This window comes from Bubalus bubalis, chromosome 2 (assembly GCF_019923935.1).
Source record: "Bubalus bubalis isolate 160015118507 breed Murrah chromosome 2, NDDB_SH_1, whole genome shotgun sequence".
NCBI classification, from domain to species: Eukaryota; Metazoa; Chordata; class Mammalia; order Artiodactyla; family Bovidae; genus Bubalus; species Bubalus bubalis.
Window position 1 is genome coordinate 74,140,131 of NC_059158.1, and position 25,111 is coordinate 74,165,241.

General features: G+C 37.9%; 1 protein-coding gene across 7 annotated transcripts in view; it reads left to right on the forward strand.

The window, feature by feature from the left end:
* The window catches only part of CHN1 (chimerin 1), a 202,051-nt gene that overhangs the window by 155,944 nt on the left and 20,996 nt on the right, over positions 1–25,111 (forward strand). For all 7 annotated transcript variants that reach the window (XM_044933506.2, XM_044933518.2, XM_006073585.4 and 4 more), the window contains one exon: positions 22,440–22,524. In XM_044933506.2, coding sequence (XP_044789441.1) covers positions 22,440–22,524 — 85 coding nt within the window. The remainder of the gene's footprint in view (positions 1–22,439; positions 22,525–25,111) is intronic.

A 25,111-nucleotide genomic window follows, 5' to 3' on the forward strand; every position in this document is an offset into this window, starting at 1 on the left:
AATATATCCCCCTGGTATGTTAAGCAGAAACAGATTGACCTGTTAAGGATGCCATTTTAGTGCTAAGTTCATTGTACATGCTTTCTGTCAATATTGATAAAAAGCAAAGGGTAGATCTGTTCAAGAATTTCATAATCAAGCACATTCTTTCATTTTTTGGGTTCTGTCTTCCAGTAATTTCTCAGTTTTAATTTAACATGTGACTTTAATGAGCAGATTTTGTATAACCAGAAAGTGCTGACTGTGGGACCAATTGTGACTCATAGCTCGGTACCAATACTGTTTTAAATTTCTAGGGTTTGTTTATAAAGAGCATATTAAAAAGTAGAAGTCTGCTTCCCTTTTTGGAGATAAAAAATTAAAATGAGCTTGGACTTACTGTTTTTTTTTAAAAAGTAAAGTATTTATGCTCAGGAAGAGCTCATGTTGGACAGTAGATTGCATTACATATTTTTTAGAGTTGCTAATAAGGTCAAAAGTCTCAAAATTTGGCTCTTTCCATTGAAATTACTCTTTGTTTCTTAAAAAATGTTTCTGTAGGGTCGCGTTATAAAAAAGAGAAGTGGGGGGCATACTTGACTTCTGGGGACATCCCTAAAAGAATTCAGAGTCTGTGGCTGGAGCAGTGCTCTCCCACACAAATGCTCACTTAGAAGGTCCTGAGCATTTACATACTGATAATCATTCATGTGGCCTTGCCATTGACTGTTTTTTGGTTGCTGAAAGTGTACTCTGCTGAACCACCAACCCACTCACCAAAGCCTCACTTCAGTGTGGTTTTCTTTTTTTGCCTCTTGCACTGCCTTGTTATATAACGTTGCTCTGTGGTGTGGAACAGCTGTCAGATCTCATTTCAGAAGGTGAAGCCACGAGTATCTTGTACCTTTGGTGAAATTCCACCCCCCCCCCCCCCAAATTCAACTGGGCCTAACTCCATGTTCTAGGCAGGTGTTTGGTTTTTTGTTATTGTGTTGTTTATAATAAAAGAGAAAAAAACAGGAAGGCTTCCCATTTTGCTGTGTTATATAACACAGCCCCCCTCCATTATTACTTACAAGGAAGGATTTGATAAAGAATCTATCACAAGAAAGATAGGTGTCTTTCTTAGGGAGGTCATCTTTTAAAAATAAATACACCACATCCTTTAAAAATGATTATCCTGTAAAGTTGTCAGCATATATTAGAGTGAAAATAATTTTAACTGTCTCCTGGGTCAACCTCTCATTTTGAGAACTGCCCCTATCCTATCACAACAGAGAGAGCAAGTGCACAAGTGCAAATATCTTAAACCGACTTAAAAACTAAGCAAAACAAAACCACCTCTGCCATTAAAAGTCAGACACAGGCACCCCACCAGCAGTGACTGTCCTACATCTGAGGCTCTCCAGATTGAATGATAACTCAGATCCAGTCCTTGCCCTTAGGAACTTGCTTGCTATTTGTGTGACCTTGGGCAGGTTGCTTCATCTCTCTAAACCTCTGGTTCTACATGAGAAAAGTTGAATTCCTGATATGTGTAGGTACATGATAACCACTATTCCTGTTATTACAAATTACCGCTAAGTGGATATTTTTTCTGAATCCATACCAAGACTGTTTCTTGCCCAGTAGCAGAGATCCTGATGCAGTTGAGAACCCTGGCATGATTGTGGTGCTAAAGAAAGCTCTTGCTTCTTTCTTAGCTCCCAGGCATAGTTATGTAAGAGCAGTGCATTTTCACGCACCACAGAATACAGTGAAATCTTGTGTATTTCTTTTACTTCCTTCAAATCATTCAGTGTTCCATTTGGTATGTTTAATTCAAATAGCTCTTTAAGACAAAATCAAGATTACATATAATGTAATAATAATAACAGAGAACTGGCTACTTGGGCAAATTAATTAAAAGAAAACATGAAGGATTATAGATACTTTTTAAAATTTTTATTTTATATTGGAATATAGTTGATTAACACTGTTGTATTAGTTTCCAGTATACAGCAAAGTGATTCAGTTACACATATACATGAATCTATTCTTTTTCAAACTCTTTTTTCGTTTGGGTTATTGCAGAGTATTAGGCAGAGTTCCCTGTGCTATATAGTAGGTCCTTGTTGGTTATCTATTTTAAATATAGTAGTGTGTACATGTCAATCCCAAACTTCCAATCTATCTCTCCCACACCCCATAACCATCAATTTGCTCTTTGTCTGAATGAGTTTGTTTTGTAAATTAGTTCATTTGTATCATTTTTCTTAGATTCCACATATAAATGATATCATATGATAATTGCCTTTTTCTGTCTGACTCACTTCACATAGTATTATAATCTCCAGGTCCATTCGTGTTGCTGCAAATGACAGTATTTCCTTCTTTCTAATGGTTGAGTATTAATTCCATTGTATATATGTACCACGTCTTCTTTATCCTTTCATCTATTGATGGACATCTAGGTTGCTTCCATGTCTTGGTTATTGTATACAGTGCTGCAGTGAATATTGGGGTACATGTATCCTTGCAAACCAGATTTTTCTCTAGATATATGCTGAGGAGTGGGATTGCAGGATCATATGGTAGTTCTGCAAAACTAATACAGTGTTTCAGGTTTAAAAATAAAAAAAAAAAAAAAAAAAAAAAAAAGGAACCTCCAAACTGTTCTCCAGTGTCTTTACCAATTTACATTCCTACCAGCGGTGTATGCAAGGGTTCCCTTTTCTACACACTCTTTCCATTTATTGTTGGTAGACTTTTTTGATGATGGCCATTCTGAATGGTATGAGGTGATAGCTCATTGTAGTTTTGATTTGCATCTCTCTAATAAATTACCAGTGTTGAGCATTTTCAACATAGCATTTTCAATGTTGTTTCATGAGCCTCTTGACCATCTGTATGTCTTCTTTGGAGAAATGTCTATTTAGGTCTTCTGCCCATTTTTTAAATTGAATTGCTTATTTTTTTATATTCAGCTGTATGAGCTACTTGTATATTTTGGAAATTAATGTCCCAGTCTCATCATTTGCAAATATTTTCTCCTATTCTGTGGGTTATCTTTTTGTTTATGGTTTCCTTTGCTTTGCAAAAGCTTTTGAATTTAATTAGGTCCCTTTTGTCTATTTTTGTTTTTCCATTAACCTAGGAGATGGATCAAAAAAAGGTACTGCTTCATTTCATGTCAAAGAGTGTTCTGCCTATATTTTCCTCTAAGAACGTGGTATATTTTCCATCTGTTTGTGTCATCTTCAGTTTCTTTCATCAGTGGCTTACAGTTTATGGAGTACAGGTCTTTTGCCTCCTTATAGTTTTCAGAATACAGTTAGATTTATTCCTAGGTATTTTATTCTATTTGATGTGATATTAAATGGGATTTCTTTATTTCTTTCTGATCTTTCATTGTTAGTGTATAGAAATGAAACAGATTTCTGTGTATTTATTTTCTATCCTGCCACTTTACCAAATTCATTGATGAGTTCTGGTAATTTTCTGGTAGCATCTTTAGGATTTTCTGTATATAGTACCATGTCATTGGCAAACAGTGACAGTTTTACTTCTTTTTTCCAGTTTGGATTCCCTTTATTTTTCTTCTTTGATTGTCATGGATAGGACTTTCAAAATTATGTTGAAAAGTGGTGACAGCCGATATCCTTATTTTCTACTAATCTTACAGGAAATGCTTTCAGCTTTTCACCATTGAGAATGATATTAGCTGTAGGTTTGTCATATATACCCTTTATTATTTTGAGGTGTGTTCCCTCTGTGCCCACTTTCTGGAGAGCTTTTATCATAAATGGGTGTTGACTTGTCAAAAGCCTTTTCTGCATCTATTGATTTGATCATATCGTTTTCTTCAGTTTGTTGACGTGGTGTTATTACATTGATTTGCGGATATAGAAGCATCCTTGTACGCCTGGGCTAAATCGCACTTGATCATGCTGTGTGATCCTTTTAATGTATTGTTGGACTTGGATTGCTAGTATTATATTGAGGATTTTTGCATGTATGTTCATCAGTGATATTGGCCTATAAGTTTCTTTTTTGAGTGTTATTTTTGTCTGGTTTTGATATCAGGCTGATGGTGGCCTCATAGAATGAGGTTCAGAATATTCCTTCCTCTGCAGTTTCTTGGAATATCTGAGAAGGATAGGTGTTAACGCTTTAAGTGTTTGATAGAATTCACCTGTGAAGCCATCTCATCCTGGACTTTTGTTTCTTGGGATCTTTTAAATCACAGTTTCAGTATTTGTGATTGGTCTGTTCATATTTTCTGTTTCTTCCTGAGTCAGTCCTAGGAGATTATACCTTTCTAAAAATTTGTTCTTCTAGGTTGTCCGTTTTATTGGCATATAGTTGCTTGTAGTAGTCTCTTATGATCCTTTGTATTTCTGTGATGTCCATTGAAACTTTTTTTTTTTCATTTCTAATTTTATTGATTTGATCCCTCTCCCTTTTTTTTCCTTGGTGAGTCTGGCTAAAGGTTTATCGATTTTATCTTTTCAAAGAACTAGCTTTTAATTTCATTGATCTTTTCTTTCTTTATAATTTTCTTCTACTAACTTTAGTGGGGGGGGTGTTCTTTTTTCTCTCATTGCTTTAAGTGTAAGGTTAGGTTGTGTATTTGTGATTTTTCTTGTTTCCTGAGGTGAGATTGTTTTGCTATTATACACTTCCCTCTTAGAACTGCTTTTGCTGTGTCCCATAGGTTTTGGATGGCTATGCTTTTGTTTTCATTTGTCTCTAGGCGCTTTTTTGATTTCCTCTTTGATTTCTTCAATGATCCACTGATTGTTTAGTAGCATATTGTTCAGCCTCCACATGTTTGTGTTTTTTACTTCTTTTCCCCTTTCAGTTGATTTCTAATCTCATAGTGTTGTGGTAGGAAAAGATGCTTGATATGATCTTAAATTTATCAAGGCTCACTTTGTGGTCCAGCGTGTGATCTGTCCAGAATATTCCATGTGCACTTCAGAATGTGTATTCTGCTGCTTTTGGATAGAATGCCCTATAAATATCGAGTCCATCTGGTCTAATGTGTCATTTAAAGCCTGTGTTTTCTTATTGATTTTCTGTCTGGATGATCTGTCCATTGATGAAATTGAGGTGTTAAAGTCCTCCACTATTACTGTGTTAACGTCGATTTCTCCTTTTATGGTTGTTAGCATTTGCCTTATATATTGAGGTGCTCCTGAGTGCATATATATTTAAAATTGTCATATCTTCTTCTTGGATTGATCCCTTGATCTTTATAGTGTCCTTCCCTGTCTCTTGTAACAATCTTTAAAGTCTGTTTTGTCTGAGTATTGCTGCTCCAGCTTTCTTTTGATTTCTATTTGCATGGAATACCTTTTCCATCCCCTCACTTTCAGTCTCTATGTGTCCCTATATCTGAAATGGTTCTCTTATAGACAGCATATATATGGGTCCTGTTTTTGTATCCATTTAGCCGGCCTGTGTCTTTGGTTGGAGCATTTAATCCATTTACATATAAGGTAGTTATTGAAATGTATTGGGTTGGCCAAAAAGTTCATTCTGAGTTTCCATAACATCTTATGGAAAAGCATGAACAAAATTTTAGGCCAACTCATACGTTCCTTTTGTCATTCTTCTCTTTTTTTTTAATCAAAGGATAATTGCTTTACACAATTATGCTGGTTTCTGCCAGACTTTAACATGAATCAGACATAAGTATACATATGTCTCCTCCCTCTTAAACCATCCGCCTGCTCCTCTCCCAGTCCCAGCCCTCTAGATTGTTGCAGAGCTCAACTCAGGTTTGAGTTCCAAGTCATATGACAAATTCCCATTGCCTATTGCCATTCTTAATTATGTTGGATTTGGTTTTGTAGATGATTTTTCTTCCTTTCTTCTTTTGCTCTCATGACTTGATGACTAACTTTAGTGTTGTGTTTGGATTCCTTTTTTGTTTTTGTGTATCTAGTGTAGATTTTCAGTTTGCAGTTACCATGAGGTTTTGATATAGCAGTCTATATAGAAACAAGATTGTTTTACGTTGCTGGTCTTTTAATTTCAAATGCATTTCCAATGTCCTGCATTTGTGCTCTCCTCTCCTCACAGTTGCTGGTTTTGATATATTTGTGTGCAGATAATTTCTTTCCCTTACGGTGTGTTTGCCTTTACGAGTGAGCTTTTCCATTTATAATTTTTCATTTCTAGTTGTGGCCTTTTCTGCCTAGAAAAGTAATAAGTTCCTTTAGCGTTTGTTGCAAAGCTGGTCTGGTGGTGTTGAATTCTCTTATCTTTTGCTTGTCTGTAAAGTTTTTGATTTCTCCATCAAATCTGAACAAGAGCCTTGCTGGATAGAGTATTCTTGGTTGTAGCTTCTTTCCTTTCATCACTTTAGATATCTCATGCCACTCCCTTCTGGCCTCCAGAGTTTCTGCTGAGAAATCAGCTGATAACTTACAAGGGAACTCCCATAAGGTTATTTGTTGCTTTTCCCTTGTTACTTTTGATGTTCTTTGTCTTTTTGTCAATTTGATTACTGTGTGTCTTGGTGTGTTCTTCCTTGGGTTTATCCTGTATGGAACTCTGTACTTCTTGGACTCAGCCGGTCTCACAGCATTTATTAAAAAACTGTTTCATATTAAAGACTTAGATATAAGCCCTGAAACCAAAAATCTAGAAGATGAAAACATAGAGGAAAATGTTTTTGACATTGATCTTGGCATTGATTATTTACATATAGCCCCAAAAGCACAGGAAGCAAAAGCAAAAGATAGGTAGGTAGAAACTTTTGCACAGTAAAGGTAACAGTCAAGAGTGAAAAGGCAACCTGTGGATTAAGAAAACATTGACATTTGCAAATCGTGTATCTGGTAAGAGGTTAATATCCAAAATATATAGGGACATCATACCAAAACACTCATTTCAGAAATGAGCAAAGGACCTAAATAGACCTTTCTCAAAAGATAGACAGATGGTCAACAGCTGTATGAAGAGGTGCTCACATCAGGGAAATACAAATCAAAACAAGATATATCATCTCACACCTGTTAGAATGTCTGTTGTCAAAAAGACAAATAACCAGTGTAGGAGAGGGTGTAAAGGAAACCCTTATGCACTGTTGATGGGAATGTAAATTGGTACAGCCACTAAGGAAAACATTATAGAGGTTCCTCAAAAAATTGAAACTAAAACTGTTAGTGTATGATGACCCAGCAGCAGGTCGCCTTTCACTCTGTTGATTTCTTTTGCTGTGCAGAAGATCGTTAGATATAGTCTCACTTGCCTATTTTTTGCTCTTGTTCTTTTCAAATTTGGCGAGAGATTTGGAAGTTTGTCTTTCTTGGAGACTATTAGTGGAATTTCTTAGGAGTCCTATTTCTTTATGGGATTAAAAAACAAAGTATTAGAGAGTAATTTAGCATTTGGGGAGAACTTTGCAAGTTTGTTTTCAAGGTGTACTATGTCTTTTATGAAATTAAAAACCAAATAATTTAAAAACAAAACAAGCTTTTAAGATGTTAAGGTTGCCACTTTTAAACACCTTGAGGATGAGCCTGGCACTCTTTCTCTGTCACCGGAACCTATCCTAGTTCTTATTTTCAACCAGTATCCTAATTTGAGACCCTCTGTCAGAGAGCTGCATCTAATGCAGTATTGATTATTTCCATCATGTCTGTCTGTGCTGTTGACAATGTTTTAGAAAACGTGGTTTCTCCAAAATGTTTCCTAAAGTAGAGAGTCAGCCTGGCATATGACTCAACACAGTAACAAGTTAAGGATGTAAATCCTTAGGAAGAACACACAATTTTGAAAAGTCACCTCCTCTAGAATTCCTTTCTCTTAGTACTTTAGTTTTTGTCCACACAGTAATCTAATCTTCAAGGATTGGGGACATGTTCATGCTTTATAGGCAACTTTTTATAGTCGTTTGTATCATATATCCATCCCCCTCTCCCTCAGAGTTAATTTAGGATTAAGTCTTAATTCTATTCATGTGTAATATTTCATATCTCTGTTTTCTACAACCTTGACACGTTATACTTTTCTTCATTTTCTTTGTGGCCCACTAGATCAACATTCCTTGGGAGACAGTCTAATAGTGAAGCCTATTGTGGCTTTAATAAAATAATCAAAGTTTATGCTTGAGGAATATGTACATGTCATAACATCTTCTCTATATCTCAGTACAATTATTACACTTATTAGTTAGCATTCATTTTTCTTATGTAACAGTATATAGCCCAAAATATCATTGCCCAAAGGGCAGAGAGAACAGACACATAGATACCAAAAGAAATGGAATATAAATCTAGGAAAGATCTTTTTAAGTGAAGAGAGCACATGCAGATATTGATTTTTCTTGCTTAGATATTTTACCACAGCACTACTGATAGCTGAGAAACCACTACAGATTATTTTCCAATAAATAACATACCAATAGCTTTTTTTTTTTTTCCAGGCTTACTAACCTCTCATCTTAAATTACATTAATATTCTTTCTGCTGCTAGAATAGGAAAGATAGAAAGAAAAGGGGAAATAGCCCAGTGGTGGTACACTCCTGAAGAAAATAATCAACTGCTTATTTTCTATATGTGTGTATTTTGTAGGGAGCAAAAGTAGAACTGGGTGTGTTTTTAAAGTGTTATCCAGACATAGAAGTTGAAAAGAATACATTCATTTTTAGGTCATGGGAGCCAGAGGATTCTTGAATCTCCTCCAGTCTGTTGCAGTGGAGATGACATTTTTGGCTATGTGAATGGATTTGCCCAAATCAGGCCTGAATGTGAGGTTCATTCTTTCTCTTTTGTAGAACTCCCTGTGTTTGGAGTCCTAGCCCTTACGTGTTCCACACCCTGATGGCTGCTTGTGGCTCTGCCCTGCAAGCTTGCACAGTGTGTTCATAAAGTGAAGATCCACTTCTCAGAGGCCTGTAATTTTGCTTTCACGGTTTGCTATTACAGCTCATTACTCCACCATTGTATGATGTTGCTTCAGTGTGTCTTTTTAGAAATCCACTTGGAACCCAAACTGATATTTACCATTTGAAAGAACAGATGGGAGACTTTCCATCCAAGTGTCCGAAAGCCCAACCCATGCTCTCTGAGGCAAAGTGGGAAATTACTGGCTCGCATAGTAGGAAGAGTCCAGTGTTACTTGAAGGCATCCCTTGGCCCAGGGCTTAAAATGCTACCAGAACTCTGCCACTCAGTTCTGTCTTCATTTGTAGGCTCCCTCTGGTGACAGGATGGCTGGCAGAGGTTCCTGCTCTGTATATGCGCAGATTCTAGTCAGCTGCTTAAAGACTATTTGAGCAAAGGGCTTGGCAGGCATTCACCCAATTATCTTATATGCCCATCTCTGAACCAGTAGCTCTGGTTCAAGGGAATGGAATGTGCCGATTGGCTTGGATCTAGGTCACATACCTTCCGCTGGAGCTGGGGATAGGGTCAGCTCCATACAGTTCACATGGGTTGAAAACTGTTAGCCAAAGACAAGACATTTATTCTGTATGGCTGAAAAATAAGAAATGCCCATTACAACATTAAATGACAAATGAAATCACCAGTTACAAGATCCTAGTGTACAGCTCACTGAGTATAATGTTAATGTAACACTTGGCTGAGAGAAGTGCACATGTAGAACATGAGGGTAAAAGAATCCAGAAGCATTTCAGCCTGTAGAAAGGGCAGTGAGGACTGCTGATTAGGTTAATGCCATTTGACGTGTGTTGAAATGGATGCCCAGAAAAGTCGCAGGTTCAAGCTCACATGAAAGATCAGTTTTAGAATCAAGAACATAATCTCAACTCCCACTTTCAGCCATGATGAAAGAAATAGATATACCTTCCCATCTTACACAACTAGCAAACCATAAAAAGTATACAAAACAGCAGTCAGACATTGAACAACAGGTATTACAGTTCTGTGATACCTAAAGAAGGAACACAAGCAAGGTGTGTCTTAAGATTGCTCTCACTCATTGCGTGAAGGCAGTGTCCAGGCCACAGCACATGGAGGGGGAATCCTCTGGTCTAACCAAGTTGGGACACAGATTGGAGTTTGGTAAGACAAAGAAGCTAAAATTTGGGAGGCAGAGTACCTGGGGGACAGAGCTGTGCACAGAGCTCTGGAGTTCTGCATAGGCGTCTTCATGAGTCTTTTGAGTGAGTGCTTATCTACACCTGCATGAGAAAAAACTATCAGAAAACCACCAGAAAGCAACAGGCTGAATAATTACTGAAATTCACCCTAGGCTGAGCGTAGTTTTGCCCACCTGAGAGTAGAAGTAGAAAGACATCATAATAGATGAGGCATTGTTTTACAAGTCCTCAGAATGGTATCATCTTAGGAGCATGATTACATTAGCAGTAGACTAAAGGCTGCAGTGAGGAAAGAAAGGGAAGCTGTTTAAAACAATCCAAATGGAATCTCTAGAGATAAAAAAACATGCCTGAAATTTAGAATACACTGGATGGTGTTAATAGCATACTAGGTAGCAGAGAAGACGAAGATTATTGAACCAGAAGACTCAGCAATAAAAATATCCAAAATGGAGGACAGAGACCCAGGGCAGGGGGTGGGGGCCCAGCATCAGAGACCAATGGGACAGTATCCATCTACCTTAGGTGCACCTGGCGTCGGAAGACGCAATGGTGGGAGGTCACGGGATAAAACAATTATTTGAAGCTGTAATTACCAAGAATTGTGTACATTTGATGAAAACCCACAGATCCAAGAAGTGCTGTGAGCACCAAATAGAAAAAACATGAAAACACCACTAGGCACATCATAATCAAATTGCTGAAAACCAGTGCTAAAGAGAAAATTGTAAGAGCAGCAGAGGAACAAAGAGAAAACCAGGTTATGGGTAAGAAGTTTTCTTCCTAAAGTGGTACTCTGCTTCAGCCTGAGAGGTGAAGTTTTAATCCCTTACATATGGTAAAATATGTAAAAGATGTCTCTAGGCTCTAGAAATTAAACGTGTATTTGGTTTCTCTTGAATTTTATTTTCACACTCCAGTTTCATTATGTTTGTAGTTTTATGGTTTTATAGGACCTTAAATGTGCACAATCACAAATAGAAATAGAATGTACACTTTTTTAGAAGAAAAGGTTAACCTCTTTAAAGATTATTTCAGTGTAGGAAAAATATGTCAACAGAAGAAGCACATTTTGCTTTGTCACTAGTACTGCATAGACGGAGGAGCCTGGTAGGCTATAGTCCATGGGGTCTCAGAGAGTCCGACACGACTGAGCAACTTCACTTTCACTTCACTAGTTCTGTTGGGAAGTGGGGAGAATACATACAGATGCTGAAAGACAGCAAAATATGGAAAACAATGGAATAACATCTTTAAAGTACTCAACAATAATAATAAAACTATATTCTAGAATATTATATTCCGCAAAAAATCTTTCAAATATGAAGACAAAATATTTTTTAAACAACAACAACAAAAAAAACCTGAGTGATTCCATCACCAAGAGACCTATAAAAAGGAAAAATAATACCAGATGGAAATTTAAGTCTGTACAAAACAATAAAGAATGCCAGAAATACTAAACATGTAGGTAAGTGTAAAAATATGTTTTTCCATCATTTTAGTGTTTTTTTTAAATTTACTGTTTAAAGCAAAAAATAGTAATATGTAGTTTGCACAAGTAACACAAATAACAATAGCATAAAGTATAGGATCGGAAAGTGGAAATGTACTGTTGTAAGATACACTATACATGAGGTGGTATAGTATTGTTTTAAGGTAGACTATAATATTGTTAAAGATGTATATGGTAAACCTTAGAACAAACTCTAAAGAATAAAAGTTATAAGCTAATAGTGTGGACAGAATGGATTCATAAAAAGTATGCAAGAAAAAAATGCAAATGAAATATATAGAAAACAAAAGCAAGATGACGATTTAAAGCCAATTATATTGAGAGCTACACTAAATGGAACTAAACTACACACTCCGTTAAAAGAGAGAGGTTGTTGTCAGATTGGATTTAAAAACCAAGATGCAAACTATATTCTGTCCACAAGAAACCCACTTTAAAGAGACAGAAATAAAAAGATTTATCATATAAACAGTAATTCAAAGAAAGTTCAAATGGCTATACTTAAACATAGTAGTTTTCAGAACTAGAAGTATTATTGGCAGTAAAAAGGGTAAAATTCATCAAGAGGACATAGTTTAAAATTTATATGCACCTAATATCAGAGATTCAAAATACATAAAGCAGCAACTGAAAAGTGAAATGGACAGATCCAGAATTACAGATGGAGATCTCTGCACTTCTCTCACAGTGATAGGACAGACAGACAGAACAGATGTGAAATCAGTAAGGATTTAGAAGGCTTGAACAACAGTATCAAACGTGGTATTTGCAGAGGATTCTACTTGGCAACAGCAGAATACACAAACTATTCAAATGAACATGAAAGGTTTACCAAGATAGACAATATTCTGGGCCATAAAACAAGTGTCAATAAATATAAAAGGATTGAAATCATATAAAGCACATCCTCTTACCACAACAGAATTAAATTCAAAATCTGAAAATGTTTCCACATGTTTTGAAATTAAACAACTTACTATTAAATAACTCATGAATTAAAGAAGTGATCATAGGAACATTAGAAAATATTTTAGCCTGAATAAGAGGAAAACTACAACATACCAAAATTCTTGGAATGTGGCTAAAATAGTGCTTTTAACTTTGTGCCATTTAACTTTGTACCATTAAATGCTTATTTTGGGGGGCAAAGGTCAAATTAATTAGCTAAACTTTGACCTTAGGAAACTAGAAAAAGAAGACCCAATTAACCCGATAGAAAAACAGTAGAGAAAATTTGAATCTCTTTTACTAGAGCTTTAAAAAGAGTTTGACCTACATAGAATTTTTTGTGCATTTTAGTGAAACCTTTTCCAGGTGATTAGAGGAATATTCATAATAAAACAACAAACTGCTTCAGGTGACATTTTTACAACTATAAGCCAAAGAGAGATTGAAACCTGGCTTTGAGCTGTGACTATTAGTACAGACTTGGCTTTGAGAAATTGCGGATCATAAGATAATGTGGATTAGTCTGAGCTTTTTTGTCTCTTAGTGTTGAGTTTACATCCTGTAACGTGGTATAGAGATTATCTGGCCCTCAGCTGTGGATGGTACAGTGGTTTTTATTGCACAGCCTAGTTGATTCATTTATTGTATTTTCTTATTATCCTTTGATAATATGACTTTAGGAGATTGATATTTTGAAGTGTTGATTTACTCTGTTGAGTTTTCCCCACTGATATTTAAATGCAACATTAGTCCAAGTAATGAAACTAAACTTTCAAAATAGAAGTGTTTTAGGTATGGTGTTCGACATTTTAAAACTTTTTAACCATAGTTCAGTTTAGAGACAAAGCTCTCATTAGAGCTCCTATAAAAAGAAATTAAAAGAAATTTGCTTCTGAAACTTGAAAAATGGCTAAACATTAAATTATAGGTTCTATAACGCTTTAAACACCCATATTTTAGAATGGAAAGTTTTTAAATTACTGGGTGATATTTATTGTTATACATTTATTATGCAAACTTCACCTTGTAATGTGATAAATAAATGCCTTGAGTAGTTTGGTGTTTCCACTGCCTGATTCCTGGATTTCAAGTTGATGGCTCTGTGTAAGGGGCCAGTCTGGCAGCTTAGAACATTGACACCAGAAACTGTTGGTGTTTTAGCACTAATGAAGTTGTATATGAGCCTAAGCTGGAGAAGGCAATGGCACCCCACTCCAGTACTCTTGCCTTGAAAATGCCATGGACGGAGGAGCCTGGTAGGCTGCAGTCCATGGGGTCGTGAAGAGTCGGGCACGACTGAGTGATTTCACTTTCACGTTTCACTTTGATGCACTGGAGAAGGAAATGGTAACCCACTCCAGTATTCTTTCCTGGAGAATCCCAGGGACAGAGTTGCCTGGTGGACTGCCGTCTATGGGGTCACACAGAGTTGGACACGACTGAAGCAACTTAGCAGCATGAGCCTAAGCAAGTTCACTTGTCTGTACCACATTAACTCAGCTGTAATTTTAGAGATATTCCTCCCTCACTGGGATAGTGTTGATGTGGAAAGATAGATCATGAAGGAAGCCATAAAGAAATTTAAACTTTGTTAACAAGGCCCAAGAGGGTGACAGAGGATGAGATGGTTAAATAGCATCACCAACTCAATTGACATGAATTTGAGCAAACTCTAGGAGATAGTGAAGGACAGGGAAGCCTGGTGTGCTGCAGTCCATGGGGTCGCAAAGAGTTGGACATGACTTAGCAACTGAACAACAAGACCTTGTATAGGATTGTGGTGAGTGGACTGTGTGAATAGAATTGATAATACATTATTTTTTCTGTACATGCTTATGTTTAAAGAATTGTTTTATATACCTTTTAATAAAAATCATTTGTATGTTTTACATGTGGAATCAGAACTAAATTATTAATAGTGTCCTGATAATTGTCTTAATAGTAAAGCATGGCTAGTGTTGTTGTAGTCTGACCATGTTACGATAGCTTTTGCCTATAGTTATTTCTCATATTTAGGGGGATACCACTGATTTGTGATATGACCAAGGTATGACCAGGAGTCTCACGATACCTCCCTCAATTCTGAACAGTTTTCTCACTCTTGAAACCTTAGGTTACTGAGTTTTCTGTCCTTTGTCCTCCTTTCACAGTGATACATACCTCTGACGGTATTAACTACTTGTGTGGTGAAGTGAGTACCTCACAGCCCCTGCACAATCATGGGTAGTAGCCAGGTGTGGACGCTGTTAGCACCTGGACACCTGGCAAAGGGGACATTTGCCCAGTGCTTCCATGCACACAGAACCCCCTTGAGGTTGGCCAGAGGCTGTGCCTGTCCTCCTATACCAGGCATCCTCCAGCCCCAAGCATTACTTGAGGCCACATTTCAGCATGTGCTCCAGGCACTCCTCATGCCTTTCCTGCCCTGGGCACCACCTTACGCTAGAACAAGTCGGGGAGGCATGGCCAGCGCCATGTCAGTGCTGCTGGCTTAACCATACCCAAACCTTACTGTTTGGTATAGACTTTTCCTGAAGAATGTTAAGACCACTCATAGTTTAAATAACAAGGCAAGAAGTACTGCTCTGATACTAAAAGAAAAAAAGTGTTAGTCGCTCAGTTGTGTTCCATTCTTTGTGACCCCATGGACTGTAGCCTGCCAGGCTTCTCTGTCCATGGGATTCTTCTCCAGGCAAGAATACTAGAGTAGGTAGCTGTTCCTTTCTCCAGGGGATCTTCCTGACCCAGGGCTCAAACCCAGGTTTCCTGCATTGCAGGCAGATTCTTTACCACTAAGCCACCAGGAAGCTATGATACTAAAGATACTCCTATTTTTAAGTTCCCCCTCCCTCCCATTTTTTTTTTCCCCTGCAGGGTACCTCTGTACAGTTTTAAGTATTTGTTGCTAATGATAATAGCCAATGTTCTGCAGTCTTGGCTCATTATAGTATCAATCAAAATATACCTTAACCATAAAGAAGTCAAATTAGGACCAAAATTCTAAATCCCAGACCTTTTGGATCAAAATTAAGCCATCTCAGTAAGACTAAAATTGGCTACTTAAAAGAGTACATTCAGGTGCCCTAAAGATAAAAATGAAAAAAAAAAAGAAAAAAAAAAAAAAGCCTTTCGTGCCCAGCTGCCTGCCTACCTACATTCCTTTCGTTTTGATTTTGATCATCTGTTCTCTCCCTTCATTACCTAATATCACACTGGAGAACTGACTCATCAGAGCCTCCCAAATGAAGAGCGGCAGCTGAAATGTCATTCCCACCTTTCCAGGCAAAATTTGATTTCCCCTAATGTTCTTATCGCCTCCAACATAGTTTATATTTGCAGCAGGCTTTGCAGGCACTCTCCTTGGCTGTTTGCATTCATGCTTATTTCTAGAGGTAGTGTTACGGCTTGGGAAGAATAATGAAGATGTGATTTTTTTCTTTCTGTTGCCATAGCATAGAATTCTTTTCTGCTGTTTCTGTTACTGACATTCAAACTGGAGATGTGAACGTCAGAAACCTGAGAAGCAGACGTGCTGGTTTTCTTATGGAAACCAGGGTTCGTGTTAATGTGACGGTAGGCCCAGTTAAGAACCGCTTCAGTTTTATCTAGATTGATACCCAGGAGACACAGGACCCTTGGCCTGTGCCATGTGGACCCCGCAGGAGCCCACCCGTCTCACTCCCTGTCTGTCCTTTTCAGCCTGTTTCTGCCCGTTACCCACCCTGTGACAGACATGTTGGGTCCTCTAGTTAATACAGTCTCTCTTCTTCGTTTATAAGGTGATTGACGTGACAGGAGGTATTCACAGGTGAGAGCAGTCTCGGATGCCATGTAATACAGTTGTCTTTTTTCCAGTTGCAAGAGAAGAGGTCCTTAAAGCAAGTTGCTCTGCCCTTTGTTCCTGGCAGTATAATTCATGCCATGTACTGCGTCACTTTCATTTGTCAAGATGTACCAAAGGCTTTGGAGGTGGCCTAGAAAAAAATACCTGTGGCCAGGTTAAAAGGTAGCTTTCCTCAGGACCATCTCTGACCACACTAACACCATTACATGCTGACACTGATTAGGATCAAAACATTCCCCCAAGGAATCCCTTTTTTACAAATTAATGAAGTGATTGGTTTAAATAACCAAAAGGAAGAAACAGTGCCGTTTATAAAGGAATTGGTTATTTTCCCACCTTATAAAGCCAGCGTATGTCATTAAGGTCATACAGTGCACAACAGAAGCTGAGGTGGCCTCTGCTTATAAGAAACAGTAAATAGAGACTAAAGAATGTTATAGAATAAAGCATGATGCTACTAACACATTCTTTTTCACAGGACCAATATCCCTCAGCCTTAGCTATAAGAAACTCAGACAAGGAGCCAGAAGTTTGGTGGGTTTGGTTTGCTTTGGTTTGGTTTGTTAATGCCTTCAAGAGGAAGATAGGTGATACATTTTCTTGATCTACATCCAGCGCTAGCAAAGTTACCTTATCAGATTTCCAGGTTTACAACTAAGAATTAGTGGTTGGAAAAGGGAAAAGGGTTAGAAAGAGAGAAAAAGAGCTGACAGCCTTGGAGAATAAGAAGAGACAGGAAAACTAAAACACAGACTTATATAAACATAAAAAGCTGGGACAATTTACAAAAATTCCCTAAAAAATTACACATGGAAAATGTTACTTAATGAGTGTCTGTTCGTTGTGTTATGAAGACATCAGTAATCTTGATTCCCTGAGTGCTGACCTGGGCGGATGTCTAAGACTGTTTGCTGTATACGACAGGGCATCTCAGGCACAAGCCGTTCTCTTTTGTAACCTAGCGCTTGCCTGAGCTCCTTGTGAACCACTCAGGCCTCCTTTCTTCCAGATTCCAGCCTAGCTTTCTCTTAGCATACTCCTAAGCAGAAAGAACCTCCAAGATGCAACTTTTGACCTTTTAATTATTGTATTTTGAATGTCCATTACATTTCTGATTAAACCTTTCTGAGACGGGTAGTCAGAATACAACCATATCTAGTAAGCAGAATTATCTGCAGGTGCCAGTGCCCTGGAGCTTCGTCTGCGGGCGTAACGAGGGACCTGTTTCTGTGGTGCCAGATAGAGCAGAACAACTGGAAATCATACAGCTATTTTAAGTTGTACAGTTTGTACAATTGTTAAAGATATCTTTTTTTGAATCAGTAAAATATGTGATATAAACATCACTGCTAATGTAAAACTGCATATAAAATAAAACATTCAGATAAAGCTCAAATGTAACACAATCACCCTTTTTAAAAGAAAGTGTGCATCACTTTTTCTTTAATGCACTTTACACTGTTACAGCAGTGATACAATTATAATGCCATCCAGGAAAGAGACTTGCTTTTAAGTACAGCAGCCCTTCTCTGAATTTCTGACCAGTTCCAGTTCCTATTCCCCACTTTTTCTAAACTTCATTTGCTTCATGACTGAACTTACTTCCTAACACAACAGCAGCTAAACCATCAAGTATGTACTCCCTTAGCCTTCTGGGTCCTGGGCTCCCACTGCTGCTCTGCAGAGCCATCCTCTCCCCTTAGCCTTGGCCCTCCCACCTCAGGGAAGGGGAAGAGTCTGTCTGCTCTTACTCAGAGCTAGTCCCTCTGCCCTGGTCCCATCTCCACTGGGTGCCCACAGGAAACTTATTCCATGAGCTACCTCCTCTGTCTCCATCCCTTCCACTCTTCCTCTCCCACCTCACTCCCAGACCTGTTCCTCTGCTTCTGTTCCCCTGTTAATGCCATCTTCCCTCATCAGCAGGCCCCAAAGCCTAAGACTTGGCCCCCGTCGTCCTCCTCTCCCTTGCCTGTGACTCAGTCCGTTACCAAGTCCTACTGACCCTGCCTCCGCGCGCTCAGTCAGCACTGCCTGAGTTCAGGTCCACGGCATCCAGCACCTGATCCATTGCTGTAGCAGCCTGCCTGGTCTGTCTTCCTCCAGCCTTGATCCCCTGACTGTGTCACTTTCCTTAAAAATCTTCAGTGGCCCTGCATTGCTGACTGAACAACCTATACGTTTGCAGGTATGGAAGAGGCCCTGTCTGCCCCTCTCTGCTCCTGCCACGCCAGTCACTCCCACCCCACCCACACTGAACTGCCTCACAATCCTCTAAACATCCAGTTGTTTCGCTCCTGGTGTGTGTCTGATTTCCTTGGAGCAGCCTTTCCTAATGCATCCTCTGACACACACAACCCCATTTAAGCCTGATTCTGCTCACCCAGAAGCCTCAACTCATTCATCTTAACCAAGCAACGCCCCTCCCCAGCTGCCCTTATACTTTGCAGACACTTTTAGAAGAGGCTTTTCATGTTGTATTTAGCAGGAGAAACCTATGGTGAATTCCTTGAGCCAATATTTCAAAAAAATTTTGTATATGTCATCACTTAATGTTTGTAAATGAATAAAAATGATTAATTCATGAATGATGTCCATTTGTTTTGATAACCTTTAGAAGGATCAAAGAGACACAAAGACTACAATATTCAATTTTTACAAGTACAATCCAGTGTCATTGAGTCGGGAAAGTCAAAAAATTTAAGAAATAATAATTTTTAGGTACAAAAATTGAAAAGGAAATTCATTTAAATCCTGTTACACAAATACTGGTTTAGCAAGCTTCTGGTGCTTCAAGGCCTACTTCTAGAACTATTTCCTTGAGAGCTATATAACCTGCCTTACAAGTGGTTTAAGAAAACAAAATTAAAACCACCACCACCACTAAAACCAGCCCCAGGTGGCAAAATGCCTTTATAAAAACCTGTCCGAGAAGGAACTGAATCAAGAACAATTTCCTAAAGGTTGGTTTCTGAGATGCATGTGTGATCCTGATTAGAGAACACTGGGCCATGGGACAGTGAAACCGTTTCTTTAGCATATGTGATATGAAGAGATGGCACACGGCTTTCAGAAGGCTTTGTGAAGGCGAAGCAGGGAATTGGGTCTGTAACATCTCAGTACCCAGCGCTGTCTGCCAAGAGCCCTTCTTTGTTCTGGTGATTTACACACCAGTGGAACTTTTAAACACCTTTTATCATGCATAACGGCAGGTACAAACCCGGGACTTCTCCACTCTTCTAGTCCAGTTTATTAACCTTACCAAGTTAAGTGAAACTGGATTATCCTGAGATTGCCTCTAAAAATAACTTCACAGTTCTATAGCTGTTTTGTGACTATATAACTTTTAAAATATGAGTCAGTGCTATTTCACTCATTTGCCTCAGATTAAAAGCAAGATTGCATACTTTATCCAGTTTTATTCACTCAGAGGAACATAGGAAAAGACATCAGACACTATCTGGATATTAATCTTGGGCTCAGCTTCAGGAACTCCAGGAAATGCTTTCAGTTTGCAGGGTCTGAACATCATTAACAACCCAGAAGCAACTGTGTCTGCATTCCTGACACTTCCATAAAAAACATAGACAGGATTATGGCCGCCTTTCCCCCCGCCTCCCCAAAATCAACACAAAGTTTTGTATTTGAGCTCACTTGGCAGCGACCAGAGCCACAAGTACATACCTGCTTGGAATGAACCCTGGTTTATCCACTGTTGCCTTATATGGATATTTTGGCCAGCAGTAGTATTTTGAATTTTAATATACCATATTTCATTGAATCTACTACATGTTTTTGTTTTTTGTTTTTTTCAACATCTCTGAAATTGGGATGAAGCTTATAATCAGTGGCATGCCTTAAGTTAATTGGTGATTTCTCTACATGGAATATATGTATCTTACATTCAGGGTAAGTCTTATGTTCAGTGGCATCTTAAGTTTGAAGTTTATATATATATTTGTATCAGTCTTAAAAATCACTTACCAATAAACAAGTGAGACCTAATTAAACTTAAAAGCTTTTGCACAGCAAACAAAACCATAAACAAAATGAAAAAACAACATACATGAGAGGAGAAAATATCTGCAAATGAAGTGACCAACAAAGAATTAATTTCCAAAACACACCAACAGCTCGTACAGCTCTATCAAAAACAAACAATCCAATCAAGAACTAGGCAGAGGACCTAAATAGACCTTTCTGCAAAGAAGAAATACAGATAGCCAAAATGCATATGAAAAGATGCTCAATATTGCTAATTATTAGAGAAATGCCAATCAAAGCTACAGTGAGGTACCACCTCACACGGGTCAAAATGGCATCCTTAAAATGCCTGTAAACAATAAATGCTGGAGAGGGGTTAGAGAAAAGGCAACCTTCCTATACTGTTGGTGGGAATGTAAATTGGTGCAGCCACTATAAAGACTAGTATGGAGGGTCCTTAAAAATCTAAAAATAGAGCTACCATGTGACCCAGCAGTCCCACTCCTGGGCATATATCCAGAGAAAGCCATAATTCAAAAAGATACAAGAATCCCAATGTTCATTGCAGTAGTATATATACAATATCCAAGACATGGAAGCAAGTTAAATGTCCATTGACAGAGGAATGGATAAAGAAGATGTGGTACATACTTATAGTGGGATACTACTCAGTCATAAAGAATGAAATAATGCCACTTGCAACAACATGGATGAACCTAGAGATTATCGTACTGAGTGAAGCCAGACAAATGGATGATACCGTTTATATGTGAAATCTAAAAAAAAAAAAAAAAAGACACAAATGAATTTATTTCCAAAACAGAAACTCACAGACACAGAAAACAATTTTATGGTTACCAAAGGGGAAAGGGAGCCAGGGGAGGGATAAATCAGGAGGCTGGGATTAACATGTACACACCACTATATATAAAATAGGTAAACAACAAAAAGCAAAAACAAAGCAAAAAAAAAAAAAAAAAAAAAAACACTTGGTTTCTAAGACCAATTCAGTACATAAACAGAACAGCAGTAAAAGTGACAATATTAGCTGTAATTTCATTGTTTCATTGTAGTTTCATTGTTTGCAAATCATATTGTCACATTATGGTTTTGACTCTTGTATTACTGTTGTCTGCTAGAGGAAATCATATATATAAGAAATTATCTCAAGTAAATGTAATTGATGTAGATCAGTAACTTCCTTGTTCCCTCTCCCTTTTCTTCTAACCTGTTTCTTGAGTACATTTTCAGCCAATATTTGCTCAGAAGTCTTAAAGTGTTAATATTCAAGATATTTTTTCCTTTATTCTTTAATGTTCAGGATTTGGATGTATTGTTTTTCTATTCTACCAGTGTTTTTCATCTGGCTTAAGCTAGAATGGCTTCTCTTTCCTATGCATAAAGTCTATAGGTATCTTAGTGTTTGAATTCTTTGGGGGTTCCTTTCTTAGGGATAAAAGAATTTAAGTAAAATTTTTATGAGCTGGGAAGATGAGTGAGTAATTACTGTACTCAAACAGGGATTCTGATTAACTGTAACTTCTGTAGTTTCTAAAATATATTTTCTTTGCTAACATAGTAAGTATCAAAATAGTTTTGAACAGAAATTGGTCCTTTTTGATTATTCTGTTGTGACCAGTCACTAAATATCACCTTCAACACCCATGGCCCCAACTGTGATCACAGAGAACAGAAGGTGGATCATCCAACAAAATCCTTACAGGATCCAGACAGACTTTACATCACTCCTCCTCCTCCTCTTCCTCCTCCTCCTCCTCCTCGCTATAGCGCTCAGAATACGCCAGTGCTTGTATAACATGTAGATGAAACTGCTTACAGCTGGAGGGAACCAGTTGGAAAGTTCCACTGTAAAAACTGTTTTCAAAAGTAAATCACAGGATATTGGCTTGATTTATCACCATTTCTAAAACAAAGAGAAAATCAAGCTCTGAAAGAAATCTTAAATGCTTAGATCCACTCAACCAAGGTTTTTGTAAATGTAACCGTACTGTGCTTCTTCCTACTAACTGTGACTTGCATATGAGTGCTTTGAAGGGAAATAATCTCGTGTATGGTTTCCCCCGGCCACTGTGTCACTGCTCTTTTTCAGGTCCATACATTCAGAGGGCCACACTGGTGTGAATACTGTGCCAACTTCATGTGGGGGCTCATTGCTCAGGGAGTGAAATGTGCAGGTAAGAGCTCGTCCCTTTTCTCTTTATTGAGTAAGACATGAAGTTATAAGGAATAACTTAGGAGGAGACTGGCTGTTAGGCGCATAAAATGGGCTGAATCCCTATTTGCTCTTTACATGCAATAGGCCATTGACATCTCAGGCATCCCCTTTGGATACTGATATTTTATCTGCCTTTAACCTTCCTGTACTTAATGGGCAGCAGTCTGGTCCATTAAAAAGAGGGAAGTCATCTTGTTCAGAAAGTCTGATAAAAGGAGGTAAAAGTAAGGCAGTTAAATTTGCCTTGCCTCTGATGTTGCAGTAACTAAATTTGTAAAAATGATTATTTTTTTAAAAGCAATGTACAGGGACCTATGATTGTTGCCTTAGAAACTGAATTTTAAAAAGCTTGTTAAGCTGAATTGTCCTTACTGAATTTTGTGAAATCAAATTGAAGCTTTAAAAACCTGTGAATTTATCTTCAAAGATGATTATCATATTTTGAAAAACCACTTAGTCACTGATACTTTGTTTTTGATATTTTGAAAGCTTGAATTTGCCAAATCCTTTTTATAACATATGACCATAGTATTTTAGATTTAAATTTAGAAACTTGTAAGATTTCCACATAAATAACCAACTCAGGGATTTATTGAAATGCTTTATGAAATAAGTGTTACTGAAATCATGTGAAATTCATTTGTATATAACAACTATACTGAGTACTGGCCATTTACTCAACTGCTCTAAATTCTGGCACAGACTTAAAAATTATTATTTGTTTCAAGTGTGTGATATTAGGTCATAGAAGTTTCTGCTATTTAAATTTTAAAGCTAAAAAATATGTTCTTACATGTTTTTTGCATGAAGTTTAACTCTAAATATGTATATGAAGAGTGAAGTATTTTGAAGGTAACTGAAGTAATTGTCAAATATAGCACTGTAAAAACCCACATTTCTTTTGTGGCATGATTCTTAATGGAATATTTTTGTTGTCCATTATGTGCAGAAACTTCTAGAGTCTGATTTTTTTTATTTCTCAATTGCATTTTCTTTGAATAGCAAGATAAGTATGCATTGCATGTGAGCATTCCAAGTTACCCCCACCCCCCAACCTTCGACTTCCTTAGCACCACTAAGGCATGATAAGGTTCCAGGCTTATGTCACTAGCCAGATCCATTCATGGACTTCTCTGCCACATGGAGCGGTAAGAATTCCCCACGCCTTGACTTTGAACCATGCAAAGGTGTCCTTCAAGGAGAGCCTCAGCTCAGCCAGTCTAATTCCTCTATCATCCTAGAAGACTGACAGCCCCATTTGCAGGTTTCTGCCCAGAGAGTAAATGAGAACATTATCTTTCTGGCTGGTGGTTGCCCAGAGTCATTACAAGGAAGCATCACTGGGAAGGCTATGGTTGAGCCTCGAACTGGAGGGGCCCACAGTGGAACATAGTGGTGTAGTTAAGATCAACCACATTGTCATGGTGTTTCAAAGGCAAATGACATACACTTTCCAAAGCACAGATCACCTGTTCAAAGAACGATGGTCTCGATAAGCTTGGTTTGCCTTTATGACATAACCTTGACCAGCTGAGACTGCAATGGTTTTCAAACACTTTATGACTGTCACTAACTCAAAAGCTTTTCTTTGACTAGAGTGATGATGTGTATCATGTATGTTTTGAAAGAGTGAAGGCCATCTACATGAGAATTCTGAGTTAGCTATTGGCAGAAAACTAGCACCACACACATGAATAATTTTTGGCAGTATGCTACAGTCCAAAATCATATTTGAAAGAAATGTTTTGGAATGTTTATGATAGTAATAATGTGAAGGAAAAGAAATAAAATGATTCATCCCATCCCATAGGCACTGACTTGAATAGCCTTTTCTTTTTATTGTGAGTAAAGGTCAAGAATGTAAAGAAAAGCTTATTGGTTTTATGTTATATCTTGCCTTCAAAAGCATTATATTCTATGTTACTGGAACTGTATTGCTGAGCTGTATAAAACAGGTCAACCCAGTTTTTAAATGTGGAAGGTTGGGATTTGAATTATTCTATGACTAATTACATTTAGATCGACAGATTCTTTCATCTAAAATGGCTCATCCTGGTTTTTGAGCCATCTACTTTATTTAAAACAAAATGCAAAGAATTAATAATTTAAAGAGAGGCAGAACTATGGTAGGGTGAACACTGGCTGCCTGAAAATGTCTGCTTCCTAATCACCAGAACCTGTGCCCATGGCACAGGTCTTGCCTTTCATGGCAAAGGAGACTCTGTGATCAAGTTAAGGAATTTGAGATGGCGATGGGGAGAGTCCTATGGATTGTCAGAATGGGCCCAATGCAATCATAATTGCAAGAGTCCCTAGAAGAGCAATGCAGTAGAGGCTGATTCAGAGAAAAGATACAAGCATAGAAGCAGAGGTCAGGAAAGTGCAAAGTACAGCTGTCTTTGAATGGGGGCCATGAGCCAATGAATGCAGGCGGCCTCTGGAAGCTGGAAAAGGCTAGAAAAGAAACAGATTCTTCCCTGGAGCCTCCAGAAGGAACACAGGCTAGCTAAGGCCTTGATTTCAGTCCAGTGAAACTGATTTTGTAC